This window comes from Myodes glareolus, chromosome 4 (genome assembly GCF_982192425.1).
Source record: "Myodes glareolus chromosome 4, mMyoGla1.1, whole genome shotgun sequence".
NCBI lineage: Eukaryota > Metazoa > Chordata > Mammalia > Rodentia > Cricetidae > Myodes > Myodes glareolus.
This window is the reverse complement of record NC_142029.1, coordinates 79,721,202-79,745,116: the sequence shown is the minus strand read 5'-3', so window position 1 is coordinate 79,745,116 and position 23,915 is coordinate 79,721,202. Positions and strand designations below refer to the sequence as shown.

Below are 23,915 nucleotides of genomic sequence, written 5' to 3'. Positions count from 1 at the left end.
CCAAACGACATGGATTATTAAATGAAAATACCAGCACCAGGTACAGGACCGCTCCCTACGAGTTACTGGTCAGGGAGGTCCCAGAGGTCCCCAAAACAACCCATGCTATTTCCAGACATCGCTTTCCCACCACAGTTGGCTCACATCCTATATACTGAAGGCACCACATACTTTGTTTGCAGGACAGAGAGAAAGATAAACTAGAACTAACCTGAAACTGTCTCCTTAATGGTTAGCATTCAGAGTGCTAGAAGGTTCTCTAGACAACTGAAGGAGAAGTCATCAATGGCCTTCTCCAGCAGTGGACCCTATGTGCCGTAATACAAACCTACCAGGCAAGATGTTCTCACAGGGGCAACAATGACATAATTGCTAAGGGGGAGCCAGCTGCTTTCTGACTGGACCTGAGTCCTCCTCCATGGAAGGACTTCATGCCTAATACTGTAAACCTGGCTCAAAGCCCACTGCTGGGGAAGCTCAGAGGTTGTAGTGGGTAAGCTACTATTTCGGTCTTGCTAAGTGGATATGTTGTCAAGTGCCTTCTGGGCTGGAGAGATTATCCAATGGTTAACAGCACTGGCTGCTCTTTCACAAGACCAGCTTTCAATTATCAGCACCCACACGGTGGCTTACAACCATCTGTAACTCCAGTTCCTGAGGATCTGGCACCCTCTTTTGGCCTCTCAGGGCACCAGGCACATACAAAGTGCACATGCATACATGCAATCAAAATACCTATGCATATTAATTCAAAAAACCTTCCTAAACATTTGTTTATAACCACAGATTAGTACTCAGCCTTGGGCAGAGACGCATCTATTTACAGTGGTCGGGGTTAATGGAGCGCCCAGGTGATGAGAGTAAGCGACTACTGATGTGCGGCTCTAAGAGGACAGCTATATAACACCACCACCTGCAGCAGCCGCAGCAGCAGCAGGTTTAAGGAATATTACTGAAAAGCGGAGGGAAAGGATGTAAGAGCCAGAGGACGGGAGGAGTGCTATGAAACCTGTCTTCTGGACATGACACGACCATGCCATGCACAGCAAGCTGTGGTGACCGGAACAACATTCTAGCATGAACAAGGGAGGGGCTACTAGCAGGGGGGACATTTCTCTTGGGGATGTAGCTGGTAGGTGGTCCATGTTCTAGTCGATTGTTCCACAGCCATATGCAAGTGTGCAGTACTTACTGAACTCAGTGGGAGTTTTGTTGTTGTTGTTTTGTTTTTTTCTTTTTTTTTTTTTTTGAGACAGGGTTTCTCTATGTAGGCCTGACTTTGCAGACTGGCCTTAGCCTTGAACTTAAGAGATCCACCTGCCTCTGCCTCCTGAGTGCAGGGATTAGAGGGAGCCACCATTGCCTAGCTCAGGGGTTATTTAAAAAAAAAAAAGACATGAAGATGAGAGGGGGATTTAATTACAGGCAGCTACTAGAGGGAATGGTAGGGCAGAATTAGAGTGGATATGCTCGAGAAACACTGTATACATGCATAAAAGTGTCAAAGAATAAACTTTAAATATCTTAAAAACATAAATAAATGTTAATTCTCAGGGGGAAAAAAGACTAGAAAATAACACAAAAGCCACATAATTTACCCATGTCAATGTTTTTCAAACTTGGGAAACTATATCTGTCCTTCTACAATGTTTAGATTATTTTGTTTTTTTTCTAATCCCACAAATTAATGCCTTTTAGGTGTTGCTATTAAACTTTTTTCGTTTTGTTTGTTTGTTTGTTTTTCAATACAGAACCTTTCTAAGTGACAGCTTTGTCTGCCCTAGAACTCACTCTGTAGGCCAGACTGGCCTCGACTCATGCCTGCTTCTGCTTCCTAGATGCTGGGATTGGAGGCGTGGGCCGTCAGACCCAGCACAGCTACTGACTTAGTCAGCATCTGTTCACGTGTGAGGCATGTCTTCACTCAGGTTTATTTCAGCTGCTTCTTCCTGCAGAGGTTTTGATTCCTCCAAAGGACATCTTTTAGAAGTTCTTTCAGTAAGAACATATTAATAAAAATTTCTCTAATTTGTAGGTGGGTTTCTTTGTGTGTGTGTAGTTTTTGTTTTTTATCACAGAGTTTCTATGTGTAACAGCCCTGGCTGTCCTGGAACTTGATTTGTAGACTTCTCCTGGTGTGTGCCACCACCACCTGGCTGGCTTTCCTTTCTTTTCTTTTTAACTGGAAATCTGTACTTAGCTCTTGATCTTAAACTTAGTTCACTTTTGCATGGCTGGCATTTGCTTCGGCATTCTTTATTTTGTTCTGCTGGGGATGACCCCAGGGCCCTGAGAGGACTCAAGCACTCATCCCCGAGCCCACAGCCTGCTCTCTCGAACTATGGAGTAAGGGCTTCCGTCTCTGGTACTGCTCGTGTGCTTTGCCTGCCGCGGCCTCGGTCTCACGGCTCAGTGTGCCCTTCAGGGACTCCACGAACTCCTTGTCCAGTTTGAAGACTGGTCCTTTATCTCTGGTGTTTTACACAATTTCATAAAGTTCTTTTTATATTCCTGGATCAAGATGCATGATTTACTGAATTTATGGATTACCAACCTTTCCCACTAGCTTTAAAAAACTGTGAGCCACACTTCTCTGAATGTTGCCTCCTCTCATTCTCTATATCAGATCTAGAAACCTTACACGTTAACTTCCTCTCTATTCCTTTCTTCTCTAAACTTTATTCCTAGCAATTTCTTCAAATTTGTCTTTCATTTTACTACTTTGCTTATTAGCAGTCTTAATCTGTTTAGACTATCTACTGGGTCTTAAATATCAAATTATATAAATGTCACACACATATATGTTAGTTTATATGTGCATATATATAAAGTCAACATAAAATGACTACATTTTTGTCTCTATATGGTCTTACTATTTTTCACACTGGCCTGGTCATTTCTGGAGGTTCTTGTTTCTCTTCATGTTTTCAGTTCCCTCCTCACTTTCCTACACATAGAAAACATTGTTTTCATTTTAATAATTCCTAATAAATGAAGACTTACAGGCCAACTTCTTGATGACTGTGATTTCTGCTAGCTCTTCAATGTCATGTCACTTTTTGTGACTTCCCCGATCTGTGTGGTACTTTGGTGTGACTTCTTTGTTCTGTTTCTCACGCCCTCCTGGGAATTAAACCCAGAGCCCTGTGCACATGAAGCAAGCGCTCTGCCACAAAGCCACTTTCCAGCCTGATTTTATCACCCTTTCTTGTGCATTACGACTTTAGTCCTGGTGATTTTCTGACGTCTGGGTTAAGAGTCCAGTTCTCTAGGGAAATTTTTACGTGACGCGTGGACCTCTACTAATCTAGGACAATTCACCATAAATCTCCATCATGGATCTTAGGAGATGAGACGGTTGATTTGAATTCAGGCCCAAATCCACATGAAAACCAACTTATAGCTACAATCCCAGAGGGAGTACTGGTTTTATTTTTACCTCTAATTTTGTCAGAGTCAAGGACAAAAATTAACTTTAATCTGGCACATCTAGCTATGGGAAAACTTTTAATAATGATCCTTAAGTCTGAGTGCTTTCTTTTAATGTGTTAAGGCACTATTAAATTTAATGGGTTTTATGTGTTACATTTTTTAAAGGCAGCTATTTTATTGCTAGAATACTTAAATGCATAATAGATTCATTAATATTCAATCAACTGAGAGCTACTTGTGTGAGGCCATGTATTGAGTGCAAATGAGAGCACAGTCTTATACTGGGAACAGTCTCCCATTGACTCAGCTCTAGGGGAGAAGCGAATCAATCAATCCTTCACTTAGAACCAAAACTAAGGCTTCACTAAATCCTATGAGGATGAGCGAGACATGTACTGCAAAGTAAAGTCAGGGCCATGCCAACGGGAACAGCAGCTGGAGGCTCTGCTCCTCAATTTCTCTGCAGACAAGAAGTCGCCCTTCAGCTAGAGTACCACAGGAGAGTGCTCTCTGACAGCTGTCAGAGATCTGTGCTTCAGCAGGGCCCCTAGCGCTTTTGGATGCAAAGCTTTGATACTTACTTATAAAAGTAAAGTTCACAAATACAGCTCACAAAAGCCAGGAGACATCTCAAAAAGTAGAAGACGAGAATCTGAAAGAAAGCCAGAGTGAAAATACAGAAGTCAGCAACAGGAGCCTAGAAGCTTGTGAGGACAAAGTTCTCACTTGTCGTCAGTAAACTATACTATAAACTGATACAATACTTCTGAAGAGCCAAATTTATTGAGAACCACACAAATTTTCATGTCCCCAGACTCACTGCACCCACTTCTTTACTGTAGGAGGGGTGGGAGCCTCCATTCATAAAAGCATCTATTGTAAAAACTACCAAATATCCAATGATGTAGGCATACAACTGATCATGCTACTACAGCTATTTCGGAGAGTATAAACACCTGAAACCTGTGATACCTTGCTCTTTTGTGTCCTCTCCTCCCTTACTCTCCCCCCTTTTACTCCCTAAGATTTATTTACTTATTATTATACAGTGTTCCACCTGCATGTTTGGCTGCAGGCCAGAAGAGGGCACCAGATCTCATGACAGATGGTTGTGAGACACCATGCATTTACTGGGAATTGAACTCAGGACCTCTGGAAGAACATCCAGTGCTCTTAACCACTGAGCCATCTCTCCAGCTCCTCCTCTCCCCTCTAATACAGGGTCTTACACTGTAGCTCAGGCTATCCTGGAACTCACTATGGATCTCAGGATGACCTAAAACCTACAGGTATCCTCTTGCCTCAGCCTTCTAGGTGCTGGACTGTACATATGAGCCACCTCACCTGGCTGAAAAGCACTTGTTCAACAGTCATAAAAATTTAAATACTGACTATTTACAAAATACATCAGCATTACAGCTATGGAAACTACTGCATATGAAAGACTGGAAAGATACACAATGGTAAGAGGAGACGTGGCAGCCTACTGGGATTAAGGTGTTTACCTCCTGCCTATACTATGGATTAATCAATTCTATAATTAATGGCATAAGCTTAAAAACACAGCAATAAGGGTTGTAATGACTAGCTCTTAAGATTTACTTATTTTTATTTTATGCGCATGTGTGTTTTGCCTGCACATATATCTATGAGCTACTTTCAGGTAGTGCCCCCAAGGAGATCAGAAGAGGGCATCAGACCCCAGAGCTGCAGCTACAGATGGTTTCAACTGCCATGTGGGTGCTGAGAAGTGAACACAGGTCCTCTGGAAGAGCACACAGCGCTTTTGAAGCCGCTGAGCCACCTTTCCAGCCCCTTGATTAGCTTTTAGACTACAGAGCATACAGAGTATGTGAAGAGTGCTGAATCCTCACAGCGTGACTCCGCTTCCATACTCAGCAGAATAACTGCAAAGAGCCAGCATGAAAACACTGCCCACGCTTATCACTACAGCCAACCGAATTCCCAAATGAGTTTAGAAAGAGCCAATGAGAGTCAGATTCACTCATTAATAAGACACGAAAAGCCTATACCACATGATAAGCAACTGTGCAGATGTCACAGGGCAGATCATTTGAGACGTGTCTATGATAAGGGCTCCTCACACTATGGAGTATTTGAAAGTTAAAAAAGAAATGAGCTGGAGAGAGGGCTCAGAGGTTAAGATCGCATACTATTCTTTCAGAAGACCTGAGCTCAGTCCCAGCACCCATTTTACGTGACTCACAACCACCTGTAACTCCAGGTCCAGGAGATTTGACACTTACTTCTGGCCTGTAGACACCTGCGCTCTCATGCACACACAGAGATATATACAAATAATAAAAATAAAATAAATTTGAGAAAATGATCTGGTCTAAGACTGTTCAACAGCAGGACAATGATGCCACCGGCTCCCCTATCAGCACTGTAACTGAAAGTCCCAGTCAGCGCCAAAGGAAACAGAAATGAGGCCTAAGGGGCAGAATGAGAGAAAGAAACGTATAGTTATGGTTTGTCCCTAAGCATTTGATTACTAGCAGCTTGGTCTCCAGAGCAGTGACATTAAGATAATGAACTTACAAGAAGCAGGTCCTGGTAGACAGCAAGGAGGCTTAGTGGCTTCTGCTCACTGAATAGATTATTACTCTCTCAGCAGGGGCAGGTTCTCGTGGGGCTGCGTTAGCTCCCTTGAGAACAGGCTGCCACAGAGCAAGCACGCTGCCTCGCCTTTGCCTCAGGTATACACCTAGTTTCTTTCTGCTTCTCCTTCAAATGATATAGCCAGGGTACCCTTGCCAGAATGCTGACAGTCTATTATTTCAATTCTCCGCTCACTATGTACATCAGGCTGGCCTCAAAACACACTGAGATCCACCCACGTCTGCCTCTCAAGTGCTGGGATTAAAGGCCTGTGCTACTACACCCAGCTGTCTGTCCCCTTTATGACCTACCCAGCCTCGGGTACTTTACTATAGCAACATAAAATCGATAAGGACATAAACCCAAGTGAAAAACAATCCGGGAGATTCAGCTGACAAACCACTGGCATCAGTCTGGAAATTCACTGAGATATTCAGCATAAAGATCAAAATACAAACTCAATTACATTCCACCAGGGTAAAATGGGGTGGGGTGGGGGGACAATGACAGAAGTCTCATAAGTGACAGGTAAAATGAAAGCTAACAAGATAATGGAATAACTATTACTGTGTGATAAAGGAGGTCTTTATTTAGAAAGACCTAGGACCCTAAGGGAAGAACTGACTTGACTATATCACAAGTAAGGATTTCAGCCAAGAAGCTGGCACTTGAAACAAAATGAACCCACATCCAATGTCATGAAGGAACATGCACACCGTCTACAGACCAGAGGAAAAAGGAGGAAATCTAATAGTAGCTAGTTGAAGAGGCTCACATATTTTTTCTCCCATTCTTTCTTATTTTATTTTTTAAATAAATTTACTTATTTTTTTTTAAAATATTTATTTATTATGTATACAATATTCTGTCCATGTGTATGTCTGCAGGCCAGAAGAGGGCACCAGACCCCATTACAGATGGTTGTGAGCCACCATGTGGTTGCTGGGAATTGAACTCAGGACCTTTGGAAGAGCAGGCAATGCTCTTAACCACTGAGCCATCTCTCCAGCCCCTAAATTTACTTATTTTACATCTCAGCCACAGTTTCCCCTCCTTTCTCTCCTCCCAGTCCCTCCCCCACTGATCCTCTGTTCCTACCCCCTAATCCACTTCTCCTCTTCCTTTTTTTAGGAAAGCAAATAGACTTGTACTGGATAAAAAGCTAGTTAGAAAGGTGTGGTGACACATACTTGAATCCTAGCACTAGAGAGGCAGAGATAGACGCATCTTTGCGAGTTCAAGGCCAGCCTAGCCTAAGGAAACAAAAAAGTCAAAGGGTTAAGGGTCAGGGAGCATGCCAGCAAGCAGCATTCCTCCGTGGCTGCTGTTTGACTCCTTGTTTGAGCTCCTGCTCTGACTTCCTTTGATGAAGACTGTGACTTGAAGTATAAGCCAAATAACTCCCTTCCCACCAAGTTGTTTTTAATCTGAATGCTCTTTTCACAGCACCAGAGTGAACTGGAACACGAGCTGCTCACACCATGTGTGTAAGGTGAGCGACAGAAGAGGATGAAGTCTGGAAACACCAAGCTCAGTGTGATAATGGATACTCAGCAAGAAATGAAAAAGTAAGCACTGCAAGCTGCTGGCTCTCTACTGAGTCCTCCATCTTATTTGTCCTCTAACAAATTCAGAAGCACAAGAAAGCCTAAAAAGCCAGAAATGAGATACTTGGCAGGAAAGGAAGAGACGGTGTCCTGCCACTTTCTGTGTGTGCTGTCTCTCTGATCATTGTGAAATGCAACTGTAACCATGACTCTGCTCAAAAACTTTTCAACAAAAACAAACAAACAAACCAAAACACCACTAGTATCTCCTAATAGATCCTATCAGATCTTACACAAAGATGGCCTCTTCTTATTTCTCAGTCTCATTTAATCCATCCCACCACTCTCCATAAATCAATCTAATTTATATGAGAAATAATCCTTAGACCTTCAGTTACAAAGACTGCTCCCAGGGCTAGAGAGATGGCTCAACAGTTAGGAGTATGTGCTGCTAGTCCAGAGGACTTGAGTTCCTGTCCATGTCAGGCAGCTGAGCCACCTGCAGCTACACCTACAACTTTAAGGGTTCTGACACCTCTGGACTACACACACACACACACACACACACACACACACACACACACTATGGGACATGGTTCCACAACTGAGAGTGCATGTTATACAAGCATGAAGAGGTGAACTCAAACTTGGTAGCCATGTGAAAGCCAGGCATGCAGGCATGGATGGCCAAGTGCTTTCGTAACCTCAGCATCAAGAGACAGAGACAGGTGGCTCCTAGGAGCTTACCGGCCATCTCCTAGGCAAAATAGAGAGTTTCAGGTTTAGTGAGAGGCCCTGTCTCAAGGGAATAAAGTAGAGAGCGATGGAGGAAGACAGCTGGTATCTCCTCTGGCCTCTGTGCTTGTGCACAGGCACATGTGTTTACACAGGCCCCTCAGATCTGCAGACACACACACACACACACCTCTTCCCAAATTTGGCAAAAAGCATAAGCCTAGATAGTCAAGTAACTGAGTAAACAAACAAACAAAAAAAAAAACCCACACCAGAACATGTACCATAAAAATTTTTAACCCTAAGCCAAGTCAGGCTGCAGCTAACTCTTGAGCACGCTACTTAAATTAGACTCTCTCAATATGCTACCCCATCACGCCTTGTACTTTTCTCCCATAAATCTACATTTTGAATTATTTAATGTTTCTCTTCCCCCATGGAACTGCAATTTCCATGAAGGCAGACTCAGCTGGGTCACCGCCCCATCACTTAACATAATCTACACTACACAAAAGCTGCTCGACTAGTGTGTGTTGGATGGTGAGGCAGGGAGGTGGCTCAGCAGGTTGAAAGGTGCTTGTTTCGCAAGTCTGACACCTGCATGTGATCCAAGACATCTACAGTGGGAGAGAACTGAATCCAAAAGATTGTCCTCTAACCTCCACACGGCTCGCACGTCCGTAGCTTGACAGTCCAGGCCTACAGACACAGGAACTTGGGGAATGAGGGGGGAAAACGGGAGTCCAAAAGTTCCAGACTAGTCTATGAAACACACCAAGACTCTTTCTCCAAGAAGAAAAACAAAAAGAAGAAGAGAAAAAGAAACAAATCAGCCTCTTAATTGTCAATGGGTTTTGTTCTCTTTTCAAAACTGCTCCCAGGCTCGCCTGTTGACCGCCGTGACTGTGATCGGGCTAGCCGCCCTTACCTTATTAGTTTGCAGAATCCGTGCGTGAAATGCAGCTGGCCAGGCATGCAGCAACAGGTAAGCATACGAGCGGATGGCATACACTGGAGAATATTCCCACGTCTGAAATCCCTTCCCATAGATGAGGTAGTGAGTCTGAAAGCAAAAACAGACGTGCTCAGGGCTGTACTAGCAGAGCCCCTCACGGGCTTACAGGTGAAGACTCCACGTCAAAACTGTCAGACACAAAGTGTTGAGAATTAACATTTGTAACTAATGAACAATTTCTTAAAATAATGTTTAACGCCGGGCAGTGGTGGTGTAGGCCTTTAATTCCAGCAATTGGGAGGCAGAGACAGGTGGACTTTGTGAGTTCGAGGCCAGCTTGGTTTACAAGAGCTAGTTCCAGGACAGCCAGAGCTGTTACACGAGAAATCCTACCTCAAAAAACAAAAACAAAAACAAAAAAAAAAGTTTAACTGAAACAGAAAAACTCTTAAGTCTTTTATTTTCCTTACATACACCAAGTAAGCATCTTCCCTCTGGTTTTTGATACAAATGTGTTCAGGTAAATGTACTTCCAAATTTTCTATACTAGGAAGTCAGCAAATAATACATAAACATATAAATTAGAAATAATATTACACATGCACTATTAGTAACACACACACAAAACAACAACAAAGAAACCTGTGGAGTTTGATTCTATACTGATCAAGTACACCTGAATATGAGGTGTCCTGGAGTGGATGAGAGTCTGTGTCACTCAAATGGAGGAAATGAATTTCCCTCTCAGCAAGTCTAAATGACAGTTCAGTTGTTAGTCTTTACCCTAGTGACTAGGTTTTCATTCATTCACTCATTTGTCTTAAAAATATAAAAAAATAAAATATAACAAGACAAAAACTACCACATCGAAGTTGGCCAGGACAAACCAACAAAAGAACACTCACACTTCCATATAGCAATTCACCATCAAAAACAATGTGGGCAGGAACTCATACAGGGCAGGAACCTGGAGACAGGGGCTGATGCAGAGGCACAGAGGGGTGCTGCTTACTGGCTTGCTCCTCATGGTTTGCTCAGCCTGCTTTCTTATAGACCCCAGGACCACCAGTGCAGGGATGGCAGCACCTACAATGGGCTGGGCCCTCTCCATCAATCACTAATTAAGAAAATGTCCTAGAGGCTTGCCTATATCCCAGTTTTATGGAGGCATTTTCTCAACTGAGGATCCTCCCTTTTTCAATGACTCTTGCTTCTGTCAAGCTGACAAATAACAAGCCCCCACAATTATTTTGGCAAACATCAGAAGAAATAAACTTAAAAAGTTGGGAGAATATAGTTTCCCTCTAAGAAGTGGGATCTGGACAGGAGGAAAATAGATAAGTGTACTTCCCTCAAGTTTTGTAGTAACTGTTACCTTTAAAACCTGGATCTACAAGTATTACTTATACTTACAAAACCATTTAAAAGATTATTAAGTCTCACCTTTGAGTATGTCAGTTAAAGGTCACAGGTTTCAACAGTAACTAAACCAACAGTTTGGACTATTTTAAAGACCTGTTTTATTTATGTAGGAGTGTCTGCATGAGTGTATGCATGTGCCTGTGTGCTATGTGTACCAGAAGAGGGCATGAGATCAGAGATCAGAACTGATCAGATATAAGAGAACAACTGATTGATTGATTGAGACAGGGTCTCTTTAGGTAGCCCAGGCTGTCCTGGAATTTGCTCTGGAGACTAGGCTGGCCTTGAACTCATAAGAGATCCTCCTGCCTCAGTTTCCAGAGTGCTGTGATTAAAGGCGTGCGCCACCACACTGCTGTAATGATTTGGAGTTGGATTCACCCAAATTTGAACTGCTGGAATTTGAACTATAATCCTCATGACTGAGCCAGTTCTCTAGCCCCAAATCAATAGATTTTAGGCTATAAAAGTGAAGATAATTTATTTTAGTATTTTCACTCGTGCATTTTTACTTGTTTTTTAATTAGTCCTAAGTACCAAATCAAGATCAAAGGCCAAATCCCAGAACTGGGGACTAAGGATGTAGTCCAGTGGGTAAAGCATTTGCCTAGCACACCCAAGACCATGGGTTAGATTCCTAGGACTACAGAAACTAAAAACAACCAAACACACAAAAACAACAGCTAAAGAGATCACCTACTGGTTCCCAGTAGTTGAATGTTTCATCACAGTCAGAGATGTTGCTGAGGAGAGCGGCACACAATCTTGCTGAGAGCAGACACTTGAAAGCAGTGGATCCTTCAGGAGCCCAGACTTGCCCAGCTTTATTTCCAGACCTGCCCGGAAGGAAAACCAAAACCATTAGTGTATCAGGAAGCCTGCTAGCGAAGATTAAATGCAGACAGAAAAGACAAGAATGGTCAAAGGCACCAACGCAATAAATCATTCACCTAAAAGAAGGGCTTGCCATGTGTTTTCTTTTCTTTTCTTTTCTTTTCTTTTCTTTTTAATGCATGCGCCGCCACCACCTCCCAGTTTGTCATACGTTTTCAATCCCACCTTCCACTTCCTGCTACTGGGGCATACACTACTTCATACACCTTGGCCTATTTCATCGGCAACACTCCCTTTCCCCTCAAGCCAATTAATTACACACTTGAAGGCCACAATGCTCTCTCCCCATTTCTTAACGTCATCCCTTGTTAAGACTATCTATTGCCCCCTCCTTTAAACGAATAGAGGCCTCTAATACAAAGTGCAGGTGCAGCAGACAGTTCCTTTACTGCAGCACTTCGAGGGCTGCAGGCACGCAGAAGGGGAGAAAACAGCAAACGGGCTACTGGGAGAATCGAGCGGGAGACAGCGCGGTGTAAAAGGCATACTCTCCAGCCAACAGCTCCTACAGAGGCTGGGCTAACTCTACCAGCAGGAAGCCTGCTCAGTGTGGGCCTGAACCTGAAGCGTGGCAGACCCTCGCTCCAACAATGCAGGGACCTGCGGACTGGAGGATCAACCCGAAACGGACGCCTCGAGGAGGGGCAGGAGGAGGTGGCCAGGCGAGCCCGGCTCGCTGCGGAGACCCCCGGCCGCCCGATCTCCCGCCCGCCACGCCCTCCGGCCGCACACGCACTCCGGCCGCTGTTCCGCGCCGCCCGCCTCCCGGCTGCCCAGCAGCTCCCGCAGTTTCTCCGCCGCCGGGCCCGTGTCCCCGCCGCCGCCGCCCTTGAGGCGCTGCCGGGCCCTTCGGCTCGCCATGCCAAGCGTCGGGAAAGGACAGAACTCCGCACACTACGATATCAGGGAGTGCGCAGACATTGCTTGGCTATGGAACGGTGTCCGCTGAGGGACAAAAAGCCTTGACATGCGCAGAAAAGACTAAAATACAGTGTCACTGGACCAATTGGGACGAAGGCGCGGATCAGCAGCCTGAGCTAGCCCTCCCACTTCTAACGCTGGGTGTATCTCCCTTCCCATTTCTCAACACTCCACACTTGCCAAAGCTACAAAGTGTCCCGTTAAAGGGCACCGCACACCTTGCTATGTCTTGTTGAGAGGAATGGAGGCAGCCAATAACTCTTGAGAGACAAATCAGTAAGGCCAGAATTCTGAGAAGTGAGTCCGAGGAAATCCTACGCAAAAACTCAACCAGGCATTTGTCAGTGGCGGTTGCTACTATGGCGCAGCGGCAGGCACTTCACAGACATAGTTTTAATTCTCCCAGCCACCTTGCTTTTACTGATAAAGCCAAGGTTCAAAGTTGCTTGGCTAATAAATGGAACTGTATTCCAATTGAGGACCGAGTACAAACATACTATTCTCGCTACATCAACAAAACCCCTTTTTGGAAGAGTTTTGTTGTTTTTAAAGAGGTCTAGGGGTCCGGGCTTCTTGGTTTCAGAGGCATTTACAAAGACACTTTACGAGAGAGGAGGGAAGGAAAGGGAAGAAGGGAGGGAGGGAGAGAGAGAGAGAGAGAGAGAGAGAGAGAGAGAGAAAGAAAACAAGTTGGCTGGTAGTGGCACATGCCTTTAATCGTAGCACTCAGGAGGCAGTGCCAGAGGTATCTCTGTGAGTTGAAACCAGCTTGGTCTACAGAGCAAGTTCAAGGACTGCCAGGGCTGTTACACAGAGAAACCCTGTCTTGAAAATCCAAATAAGAATAATAAAAATGGAGGTTGATCCTACGGATCAGTTCCCATACACAGTCATTAGTTACCAAGCCCTAACATCCAGCTTCAGTAGAACTCACATGTACCTCATTCCTTTCCTGAAAACCGGGGAAGAGAGAAGTAAGGTAGACAGACCCAGATGACAGGCTCGGCTCTGAGACTTGAGCTACATGGATTCGACAGTCAATGACAGAAGCAGCAGTGTAAGGGATGATCAATCCCACATGTGTACCGCATGCAATAAGACTCAGAAACTCAGTGAGATGATAAAGAGGAACTGAGAGTGTGGGAAATAATTACAAACACGTGTGGTCAGACATCCCGACTAGAGCCTCTTCAGCAAGAACACAGCGAAGTACACATGCTTGCTTTGTCTGTGCTTCAATCATTACTCAGGATCAAAAAACTGAACTACAAGGTCACCAGTGACATTAGTCTGTAAGGGTATTTTTGTTTGTTTTTTGTTTAGCTTGGTTTGGTTCTTAGGAACAGGACCTCACTATATAGCCTGGACTGGCCTCAAACACAGACCCCTGCCTGCCTCTGCCTTCTGAGGACTAGGCTCTGAAGACCGAAGCACCAGCACCAGCACCAGCAGCACCAGCAGCACCAGCACCACCAGCATCAGCACCAGCAGCACCAGCACTACCACCTCCACCACCATCACTAGCACCAGCAGCACCACCAGCACCAGCACTACCAGCACCACCTCCACCAGGACTACCAGCACCTCTACCACCACCAGCAGCACCACTACCAGCACCTCTACCACCACCTCCACCAGCACCACCACTACCAGCACCACCACCACTTCTACTACCTCCACCAGGACCAGCACCAGCACCAGAACCAGCACCACTACGCCTAGCCAGGCTGTAGGATTAAATGATATTCACAGATATCTTTTGGGTTCATGAACACTACTTTGGTCTCTCTCTCTCTCTCTCTCTCTCACACACACACACACACACAAACACACACAAACAAAAAAATCTTACATACAACACATACCAAAAAAACAAAAACAACAAAATCCACAGATTCCAGAAAGGAGTAGCAGCTTCAAGTTGTTCTTTTTCACCCACATACCACATACAGTGAGGGGTCCCGCTATAGGAAGGGCCTTACTAAACTATCGAAGTGAAACATGGAGCTGTCTTTGAACCTCTTTTCTAAACCGGGACTGCATTGCTGCTGCCAGATGTGGGCTGAGCGCCCTATCACAAGCCTGATAGGTCAATCTATAGCAGAGACTGACCTGCTCAGTCTCCGGATGCTGAAAACGACCAAGGAGCTGTATGGAAATAATAGTGTCCTGGGACACTGCTCGGGCCACTGTGTGGAACTCTAGTTCATCAAATCCTTTCTTTTTGTCTAACCAAAAGCTAATATCATGCACGTAGCGTGGAGGATACAGGGAATAGCTTTTAAAGCGCTCTGTTTTCCCAGGGGCAAATCTTTTCAGGAAACGGTTATCAAAAGTCCACAATAGTCTCCAATCGGAAATATCATAGACAAGCATGGCTAGTAAGTCCAAGTTTAGAGAAACAAACACAAAACACTGTTGTTCATGTGAAACAATTATAGATGTGACCACAGCCCCAATAATCAGATTTTCAGTACAATCTGGGCCAAAATTAAGAGATTTCACATGAATTACATAATCTTTTCCATTTGGTTGAAGGACATATCCCACTGAAGGCCTCAAATTGGAGTCCTCCCGCAATGTCTGAGTCAGAAGGTTATCTAGAATATCCTTCAGGTGATCCAGCAGGGATGCCAGGCAGCTATCCTTCACATTTTTATTTAACCCAAGGATAAGTAAAGTCTCATGAAATGCTGGCATTGTGAACGGTGAAATATGGCACTTCCGATAGACAGGCCCACTGAGGATGTGCAGAGGCCCTGGAAGGAAGTCTGGTGAACAGATGACAGCTTCAGCGTGAACTAGAAGAGAAGATCTAAGACAGAGCTTAGCCTGTTCATGGAGTCCCTCCTGAGCTGCTATGCAGTCATCTCTCCCAGGACTCTTGGGAAGGGCACATTCAGAAAACAAGAGGAGAATGTCTTCCATTTCTTCTGTTATTTCAGCAGTCAGGGACTCGGAATAAGAGTTATCTTCATGGAGACTAATCCAAAAGGCAGACGGGTCGCAGGTCCTGGGAGGGAGGACACTGGTGCCTCCCTGTGACAACAAAGGGAAGGAACACGGCAGTCTTCTTAAAGGGAAGTGTTTGCCCAATCCAGCAATGAACTTCTCGTTGATGGTTCTGATAGGATGACAGGAAGATGCTTCAAGGAACCGCCTGTTTAAAGACACAAAATAATTTTTCACTTATAATAACAGTTATAATTGCTGGAATTAAAATCATTTGTTCTTATGTAGAATGCAATCATCCTTAAACCAATCCTGAATATAAATCATTTGTCATATAAAGAACAATTTTTTTCTTGTTCTCAAAAAAGAATAGTTTTTGAGATAGCATGTACATTTTTTGGTTTGGTTTGGGGCTTTTTATATTTATTTATTTATTTATTTATTTATTTATTTATTTATTTATTTATTTTCAGTGATGGGAGCCAATTCTGGCCTGGTGTATGCTAGGCAAGATACTCCCAGGCCTGGAAAGTTAGCATATGGTCTAGACGTCTGCCACCAGCCCTACACTCTATCAGTCTGAAGCACCCACAGCACCTTCATTAATGATTCATACATTATCCACTCCAAAGGTGGCGACCCTTAAGACGATCATGGTACAAGTAGGAACAGAAACGATTTCCAGCAAAATAAAAGATTACCTGTTCAACTTCCCTGCAAGTGCCTCTGGCTCTGTAAAGGAAAACCATTGGTCTTCCAGTCTGACCCTGAATGTTCTGGGCTGAGAGCCTTCGAAGGGTGAGCTCTGGGTGAAGATATGGTTCAAAGCGCCTTCTACGTGAAACGACTTAGCCTGACTCCTGCCAAATAAATGAACAAATAGCTTCTTTAAATTAAATATTATTATTTATTTACATTTTAGTTGAAATTAAACATATACGTCTAAGTGTGTGTGTGTATGTGAAAGAGAGAGAGAGAAAGAGAGAGAGGGCTACCATTAGTAAGAAAAGTATTTTTGAAACTAAATCAGGAAGTTAGAAAGGAAAAAGTTTGCTTTTGTTTTATTTTTATTTATTTATTTTGTTAATGACTTCATGCCAGAGATGGGAAGAGAGAAGGTTTAGGCCTACAGTATTACTTACCTATATCCAGTGCACTTGTATCCAGGCATGGCCTCACAGCTGAAGGGATACACATCGCTTAAAATGAACCCTCCCAGGGCTGCCATGGCGACCACTTGCCAACTGTTGTGCCACTCTCTCTGAGGCTTATCAGCAGGAGTTCCACCTTGTCCTCTACACAGGGCCACGTGGACTTCCCCTTCCTTCGCAAGAACATCAGCACAGCTTATAGAGGACAAACACAGAAATGTATCAGAAACCACCAAAGGAACCGACAAAATGCACATGATTTAGCTCTGAAATAATTAAAATTCACCTTACTTGCAGAGGTCTATCTTTGCATGTGTGTTGCTTTCCATATGTCACAGAAAGATCAGTGTCCACAAGGCTCCCACATATAATTCACTCTGCATTGGTTCTCCCCATTAGGAAAACTTCTCACAGTTAAGGGCTGGGTTGAGCACTACATCGCCGTGCATAAGGCCCTGGCTTTGATAATCACCATGCACACACATCTATACTGCAACTGCCCAATTTGAAACACTGCCTTTGCTAAAGGTTTCTCAAACCTACAGCCCAGTGGAGCCCTCCAACACCCATCAGTGTAGTGTACTGGTGTAAAGCACTATTGCAAAGCCATAATCATTGTAAGAAGCAGCCACTATAGTAGCCCCAGTTTATAGGTGCAGAAAAAGAAGCAGGTAAGGCCTGAACTTGCCTACAGTTCTAGCTAGTAAGGGGTGAGCCAGCACTTGAACCCAGGCCATGTGGCTCTTAAATCCATGCTCTTAGTCATCAAACTATCCTGCCTCTTACTATTTTGCATTTAAAGACATTTTGGGGGTGAGCTGGAGAGAGGATTTGGCAGTTAAGAGCACTGGTTGCTCAGAGCTCAATTCCCAGTATCCACATGATAGCGACACCTATCAGTAACTCCAGTCCTGGGGATTCAATGCCCTCTTCTGGTTTCCCTGAGCACCAGGCACACTCATGATGCCCAGACATGCATGCCAACAAAGCACCTTTATACATAAATTTATTTTTTACTTTGGTTTTTCGAGACAGGGTTTCTCTGTAGCTTTGGAGTCTGTCCTGGAACTAGCTCTTGTAGACCAGGCTGGCCTCAAACTCACAGAGATCTGCCTGTCTCTGCCTCCCGAGTACTGGGATTAAAGGTGTGCGTTGCCACCACTACACTGCTAAAATATCTTTTAAACAAACAATTTGGGGCCATCAGATGGACCAGTGGGTAATGATACTTGCCACCAAGCATGACAGCCTAAATTCTATCCCCCGGATTCACAATGGAAGGAGAACGGACCCCTTTTTAAGATGTCGTCTGACCTCCTCACCCATACATTACACACATACAGACAAACACTAATTAAATTTTTAAAAATAATCTTGCCTTTTTCCTCCTAAGGCCTATTTGTGCTTTTACATCTAGGGTTATATGACCCACTTTAAGACAAGATTGTGGTTTCTTCTGGGTTTTACCTTCCTCCCACGTATATCCTAGCAACTTACACACGTGTCTGTCTTAAGTCCCCAACTACAAAGTTTGTGTGTGGTAACTTGGGTATGGACATCTGGAAACATTTCGCACCCGAGGACTCGTCTTTCCTCACCTCTGGAAAAACTTGGCAAGCAATTCCCTGTTCTTAGCTACTCCCGCTTTTCGTCCACAGTGCGGAAAGTTGAAATAAATTCGATCAAAGTCTCTGTCGTGTGCCTGCAAGGCGTGTGCCAGCTGGGTGCAATCCACACCAAAACGAACATCGATACCTGGCAAAGAAAGTTGAAATGAAGACCAAAGACGTCTTAAAATCTGTAGCCCAGACAAACACAGAACCGCAATCCAGCCCAGGCCTGGGCACGCAGCACTTCTATGTGAGCGTCTCCAGGAGGCGCACTCGCACTCCCCAAGCGAGCCACACCCCCATGCTCTGGGCGGGGTCTGGAGGAGGGGTGGGACCCACTACCTCGCTCGCGCAGGCGCTGTAGGTTCTCCTGGGTCACCGGATCCCGGTCCACATCTGCCGGTTGCTGGAGGCAGGTCGCGGTAACACTGACGCCGGGATCCAGGGTGTCGATCAGAGACGCGGTGAAGGAGAAATTCCCTTCCCCGACCAACAGGAGGCGCCGGGGAACCATGGTCTCCTCTGGCTCCCTGCCCGCGCTCTCTGGAGCACACATTTTGCATCACTTCCTTCGCATCGGCCTCGGCTTCCCCCCTCCTTCTCCGCCCGGCACTAGTTGATGACGCATCAACAGCGTGTGGTTGCTTAGTTAAACACTCAGTGCCAATACCAGACAGCAACAAGCCTGAGAGAGCGGATGGAGCTATCGGCCTTGCCCCACCACCTTCGTGCACCTCGAAAGACTCGTTTTCTTTTTCAGTACAGGGTCTGACCTGAGCGTCTTCATCACACCTGCTTGAGGTCACAAAACAGCCAGTAACTGAGGGGCGAGGTGAATCCTGCGTGTTCCAGCGGCATAGGATTTTGTACGTGCACCATCTCCTGAATGGCTAGCTCCTTGTCTCTCAGCTGCTGCTCAACATTTCTCCAGGTGCTTGTATATCCTATTTCCAAGAAAAACAAAAGGCAATTGCCTGTTTTGTTCCAGGGCGCTGTGAGAGCAAGTTAAGTATTTGGGTGTACTAGAAGTGGCCTGTCTGCTGTCCACTGTCTGATAACAAATGCACACCGCAAAAGAGACAACTCTAATACAATGGGGTGTGGACCCGCGATGAGTGAAGGAATTCAGCTCCCACTAAAGCACACTCAAGGGGGAACACTACCAAGTTGGGGAAAGGAGGAATAGATTCCCTGTGCCTGTAAGCCTGTGTTGAAAGCTAATGGGAAGTGGGGGCGGGTGTTCACTTCTCCTAGGTGAAAAGGATTAGAGTCAGAAGAAATAATGTTTACAAAAGCATAATGAAGAAAAAAAACGGCAGTTACATTTGATTGTCTGAACACGGCAGGAGCGTGTGTAACAGGTGATACTGACGAGTTCAAATATGGCCAGGACATATGGAGTGTTGTAACCATAACAGCCTAAATCTTATTCTGAGAATATAGAAAGCCACTAGAAACCCAGTATGTCAGCCAGCAGGAGACTCATAAAGAAGCTTGAAGAGGTCTCAGAGTGTGAAATGAAAACTTTTATAACACCCAGGTTGATGAAGTTAATTTATGGGTTTGGCTAGAGCTTGTTCTGGGCAATCCGCCTGATAAAGCAGCCGCCAGAAAAAGCAACTTTCCACCCAATACTGCATTTAAAACGAAGGCATGTCACCCTAACTTTGATGGGACGGTCATGTCTGCCTGTGAATAGTGGAGAACTGCAAAACAGCCTTGAAGTCATCCATTCCCTCCTAGCACTGGTGAAGGATCCCCAATCCAAGCACCCACCCTGGGCTGACCTAGCTAAAGAACACTCTAAGGACCATAAGACAAAAAATTCTGGAGCCAGGTGGTGGTGGCGCAAGCCTTTAATCCCAGCACTTGGGACACAGAGGCAGGTGGATCTCTGGGAGTTCAAGGCCAGCCTGGTCTTCAAGAGCTAGTTCTAGGTCAGGCTCAGAAAACTAGAGAGAAACCCTGTCTCAAAAAAAAAAAAAAAAATCCTGGAAGGATGCTTGAACAATTTGCAAAGAAGCATAGGGGAAAGTGACCTGGAGACTAAAAGCTGCCCTGAGTGGTCCCTGCAATCTGAGCAGAGACCCCAGTCGGTGCACTAGTCAGATATCCCCTAGGGCGCCCTCTCTGGGGAACTGATGGGTGCTATCACCTGTTGCTTGATTGTGGCACATGCCACAGCTTCCTTCATCAAAAATGGCCTAGGTAACGTTGGTAGTGTTGGAGTTAAAATTTCAGGTGTTCTAGCAACAACAGAAGCCACTAAGAGATTTAAAATAGGAAGACACTGCCCTTTCTGTTTTGTTTTCAAAAGCTGCTCTCCTACGGGGAAGGCTTAGACAAGAGCAAGGTTGGTGATGAGGAAGTCAGAACAGAAGCTGCTTGCTGCCAAGGGGACAAAAGGAGCCGTCTGCCTGGAAAGGGGCAGTGAAGAATAAAGGCAGTGGGCTGATTCAGAAACGGCAAGATGTCATGACTGACTGACCGAACGCCCAAAGGAAAGTCAGAAATCAGCTTTGGTATTCTGCCTCAGACAACTGAGATGTCTGTTATTCTAGCTCTTGGGTCAGCCTCGCCTCTAAACTCTAAACACTGGGCACACTGAGCACACTGGGCTTCCTGGGTCTACCTACCCAAGCCATCATGCTGTTTGGTGACGTCAGCACATGCATGCAGCTATCTTCACAAAGGTAGATAATGTGAGGGCAGTCACCTCCAATCCCACCCTTCATTGCTACACTCTTGGTTTTGCCTGCCTGTAAGAAGGCAGTTGGGTTGTGTCTCTCAGGCCATGGCCATGTGTCCATGCTGATCTGTATTCCTTTGTTTGGAGAGCCGCAAGATAGGGTTTGGAGACATCTTTAAGGAACATGGAAGAGCCATATAAGGATTACTGTTTCTCTCTGAGATACTCAAACAAGTCAGTGTATTCACCATCAAGTTACTCATCAATAATACAGGTATCGTCTTGCTCCTTAGCCCAGGGACCAGGCTTATTCTGTAACAACAACAACAACAACAAAAAAAAAAAAAAAAAGCTGGGCTTTTGATCACTTGCCAAAAACTTAGACATTTTACATCTGGTATGTGCAAAGAACTATTGATTGGGATGGTGGCTGTTGTTTGGAAACAACAACAGATCCTGTTGAATGAACAAAACTCAGATCCTGTTCTTAGCAGGTATGGGGTTGAGTGGATTAAATGTCACATGTTCCTGAACCTGTCACAGAAAGGTATAAAGTGAACGGTAGGAAGAGAACTTCTGTGTGGGTCAAAGGAGAGTTCTCTTACTTGAGCTGATCTGGAAGAGGAAGTGGTTGTCAATCATTTATTGTGTTATCTGGCTGTTCAGCATTTCGCCTCTCATTCTCTCCGTAGCAATACCTTTAGACCCTCAACTCTTACATCTTGAAATCACTCAAACATTTAGCTCAGGGCTGAAGAGATAACTCAGAGGTTAAGAGCACTGGCTGCTCATCCAGAAGACCTGGGTTCAATTCCCAATACCCATATGGCAGATCACAGCTGTCTGTAACTCCAGTTCTAGGGCACCCAACTCCCCCATACAGCTATGCATGCAGACAAACCACCAGTGCACGTGAAATAAAATAAATATTAAAGCCTGTTTAGCTCTTTGCTCGTATGGTGTTGGGGATGCTAAAAAGGCTTTTTGTGGGACAGTGGCATTTGTAGTCTACTACTGGTGATTGACATGATAGGTCAATGAGTACATTCACCTGAAGAGGAAGAATCAAACCCATACAAATTGCATTTGGACAAAAGCCTAGAGTGTTAATAGGTGTGCTTGTGTTAACACTTTGCCCTGTAAAGCAGAGATTGAAATGAATGTGTTCTCTGCTCTCTGGTTGCTTAGTAAGCTTTTATGTTCTTCGTTTTTCCAGAGACAGAACCTTGTCTGCTTCCTCAGAAACCCACACTATGGCAGCCTTATTTACGCTGATGGTCATGGCGAAGTATGGACAGATTGGAACAGCATGTCCAAGTTTTTTCAGTACGGGTGGAGATGCAGCACTAATGAGAACTCATACTCAAATCGTACTCTGATAGGCAACTGGAACCAGGAAAGATACGACCTAAAGAATATTGTAAAACCCAAACCCTTGCCCTCCGAGGTAACATAGCTTTCTGTTGTTTGGTGACTTTCTGTTAGAAGAAATGCCAGCTGCCATGGGAGAGGTTTATATTCAGTATTCAGAAGGCTCATCCTTCAGCTGGACCACTGAACCCACTTCAGTATCAAGTTGAATATTACCCATAAATTGTCAAGTGATGAGTAGGTCTCTTTTTCTCTTGCTTCATTTGGATTTCACCTGTAATCTACAGAAAGACAGACTGTCTCTGACTTAGGATATCTTCTCCTCTGGGCTTGTTGCTTACCTAAGCCTTGCCCTTTAGTCTCCTATGCAGTGGATAAGAAAGTATGACAAACTAATCACAGATGAACCTCTAGTCTACCTCAAGTGACAGAGTAATTAACGTCATGCTGCCCTGTCCCTTCTTGATGTTAGCTTGTTAGCTATAGACTACTAGATTCTTCTTCTTCTTCTTCTTCTTCTTCTTCTTCTTCTTCTTCTTCTTCTTCTTCTTCTTCTTCTTCTTCTTCTTCTTCTTCGCCTTCTTTTTCTCCTTCTCCTTCTTCTTTTTGAAGATTTACTTAGTTTTTATGTTCGTCGGTGTTTTGCCTGCCTGTATGTCTGTATGAGGGTGCTAGATCCTCTGGAACTGGAATTACAGACAGTTGTGAACTGCCATGTAGATGCTGAGAATGGAACCCAGGTCTTCTGGGAAAACAGCCATTGCTCTTAAGCACAGAGTCAGCTCTCCAGCCCCAACTAGTAGATTCATCCTTTCTTTCTTTCTTTCTTTCTTTCTTTCTTTCTTTCTTTCTTTCTTTCTTTCTTTCTTTCTTTTTGAGACGGGGTTTCCTCTGTGTGCAGACCTGGCTGTTCTAGAACTCACTCTGTAGACTAGGCTGGCCTCTAACTCATAGAGATCTGCCTTCCCCTGCCTCCCGAGTGCTGGGATTAAACGAGTGCACCACCACCGCCCAACTGTATTCCTAATCTATTGCTTTTCCTTTCTAGTTCGGACACTACTTTGAACCAACGTATGATGCGAGCTACAACAGCAAAAAGCCACAATCAGCCCATAGTAGGTGAACTCACCTTACTAATTCTTAGCACCCAGCTTAGTTCCTGGCAGGTAGAAGGAACTCAAAAGTAAACTGTATGTCTAAATAAGTGAACAATTTCTCTTGTTTCCATTTTGACAGGACTAAAAAATACTTCGGAGCTCTGTTACTAAAATGCCTTGTTGGTTGTGTACCCGTTTTTCTTTCCTTAGGATTTAAGCGAGAGCCTCATTGGTTCCCCGGACACCAGCCGGAGCTGGATCCTCCTCACTACAAATGCACTGAGAAGTCAACTTTTATGAATGGCTATTCAAAGCCTCTACCCACTCATTACTCTTGGTGCGTATGTGATCCAAACATGGAGCGATCTAAGGATCTGAGAATCTAAGAGAAAAGCAGCATCATTTTTGCCTGCAGTAGACTGTAAAAAGGAGCATGTTTTAAGCAGACTCAGACTTCACTCTTAACACAGATTCTATCTAAATAAACCATGGGACACCAAAGAACAAACAAAATCTC

The 23,915-nt window shown here is 44.6% G+C and overlaps 3 protein-coding genes across 8 annotated transcripts in view; 1 reads left to right on the top strand and 2 right to left on the bottom strand.

Moving 5' to 3' along the window:
- Alg9 (ALG9 alpha-1,2-mannosyltransferase) overlaps positions 1 to 13,488 on the bottom strand; it is a 62,055-nt gene extending 48,567 nt beyond the window's left edge. The window contains exons 1-4 of one of the 5 annotated variants that reach the window (XR_015001635.2): positions 12,344 to 12,557; positions 11,414 to 11,549; positions 9,265 to 9,399; positions 4,014 to 4,084 (exon numbers count right to left, since the gene is read on the bottom strand). Coding sequence is in view for 4 of the 5 variants with exons in the window: in XM_085688740.2 (XP_085544866.1) it covers positions 4,014 to 4,084; positions 9,265 to 9,399; positions 11,414 to 11,549; positions 12,344 to 12,468 (467 nt within the window). In the remaining variant the exon portion in view is untranslated. Of the gene's footprint in view, positions 1 to 4,013; positions 4,085 to 9,264; positions 9,400 to 11,413; positions 11,550 to 11,663; positions 11,699 to 12,343; positions 12,559 to 13,468 lie in introns of those variants that run through there. The other 4 variants (XM_048416718.3, XM_085688740.2, XM_085688739.2 and 1 more) reach the window with 4 other exon arrangements.
- A 935-nt stretch (positions 13,489 to 14,423) lies between these two features.
- Positions 14,424 to 18,859, bottom strand: Fdxacb1 (ferredoxin-fold anticodon binding domain containing 1). Its single transcript, XM_048416716.3, has 5 exons — positions 18,584 to 18,859; positions 18,230 to 18,386; positions 16,623 to 16,826; positions 16,182 to 16,340; positions 14,424 to 15,688 (listed from the first exon to the last, which is right to left on the bottom strand). Exons 1-5 carry the CDS (start codon positions 18,795 to 18,797, stop codon positions 14,515 to 14,517), a joined length of 1,908 nt encoding a protein of 635 aa, XP_048272673.2. The 5' UTR covers positions 18,798 to 18,859; the 3' UTR covers positions 14,424 to 14,514.
- Positions 18,860 to 18,890: 31 nt separating this feature from the next.
- Cfap68 (cilia and flagella associated protein 68) lies at positions 18,891 to 23,915 on the top strand. Of its 2 annotated transcripts, none has more exons than XM_048416721.2 (4): positions 18,891 to 19,172; positions 22,147 to 22,377; positions 23,350 to 23,416; positions 23,609 to 23,915. In XM_048416721.2, the coding sequence occupies exons 1-4, from the start codon at positions 19,128 to 19,130 to the stop codon at positions 23,782 to 23,784; spliced, it is 519 nt and encodes a 172-aa protein (XP_048272678.1). In that variant the 5' UTR covers positions 18,891 to 19,127; the 3' UTR covers positions 23,785 to 23,915. The 2 variants fall into 2 exon arrangements, with proteins under 2 accessions (XP_048272678.1, XP_048272676.1); XM_048416719.3 differs by lacking the exon at positions 18,891 to 19,172 and adding an exon at positions 21,003 to 21,204.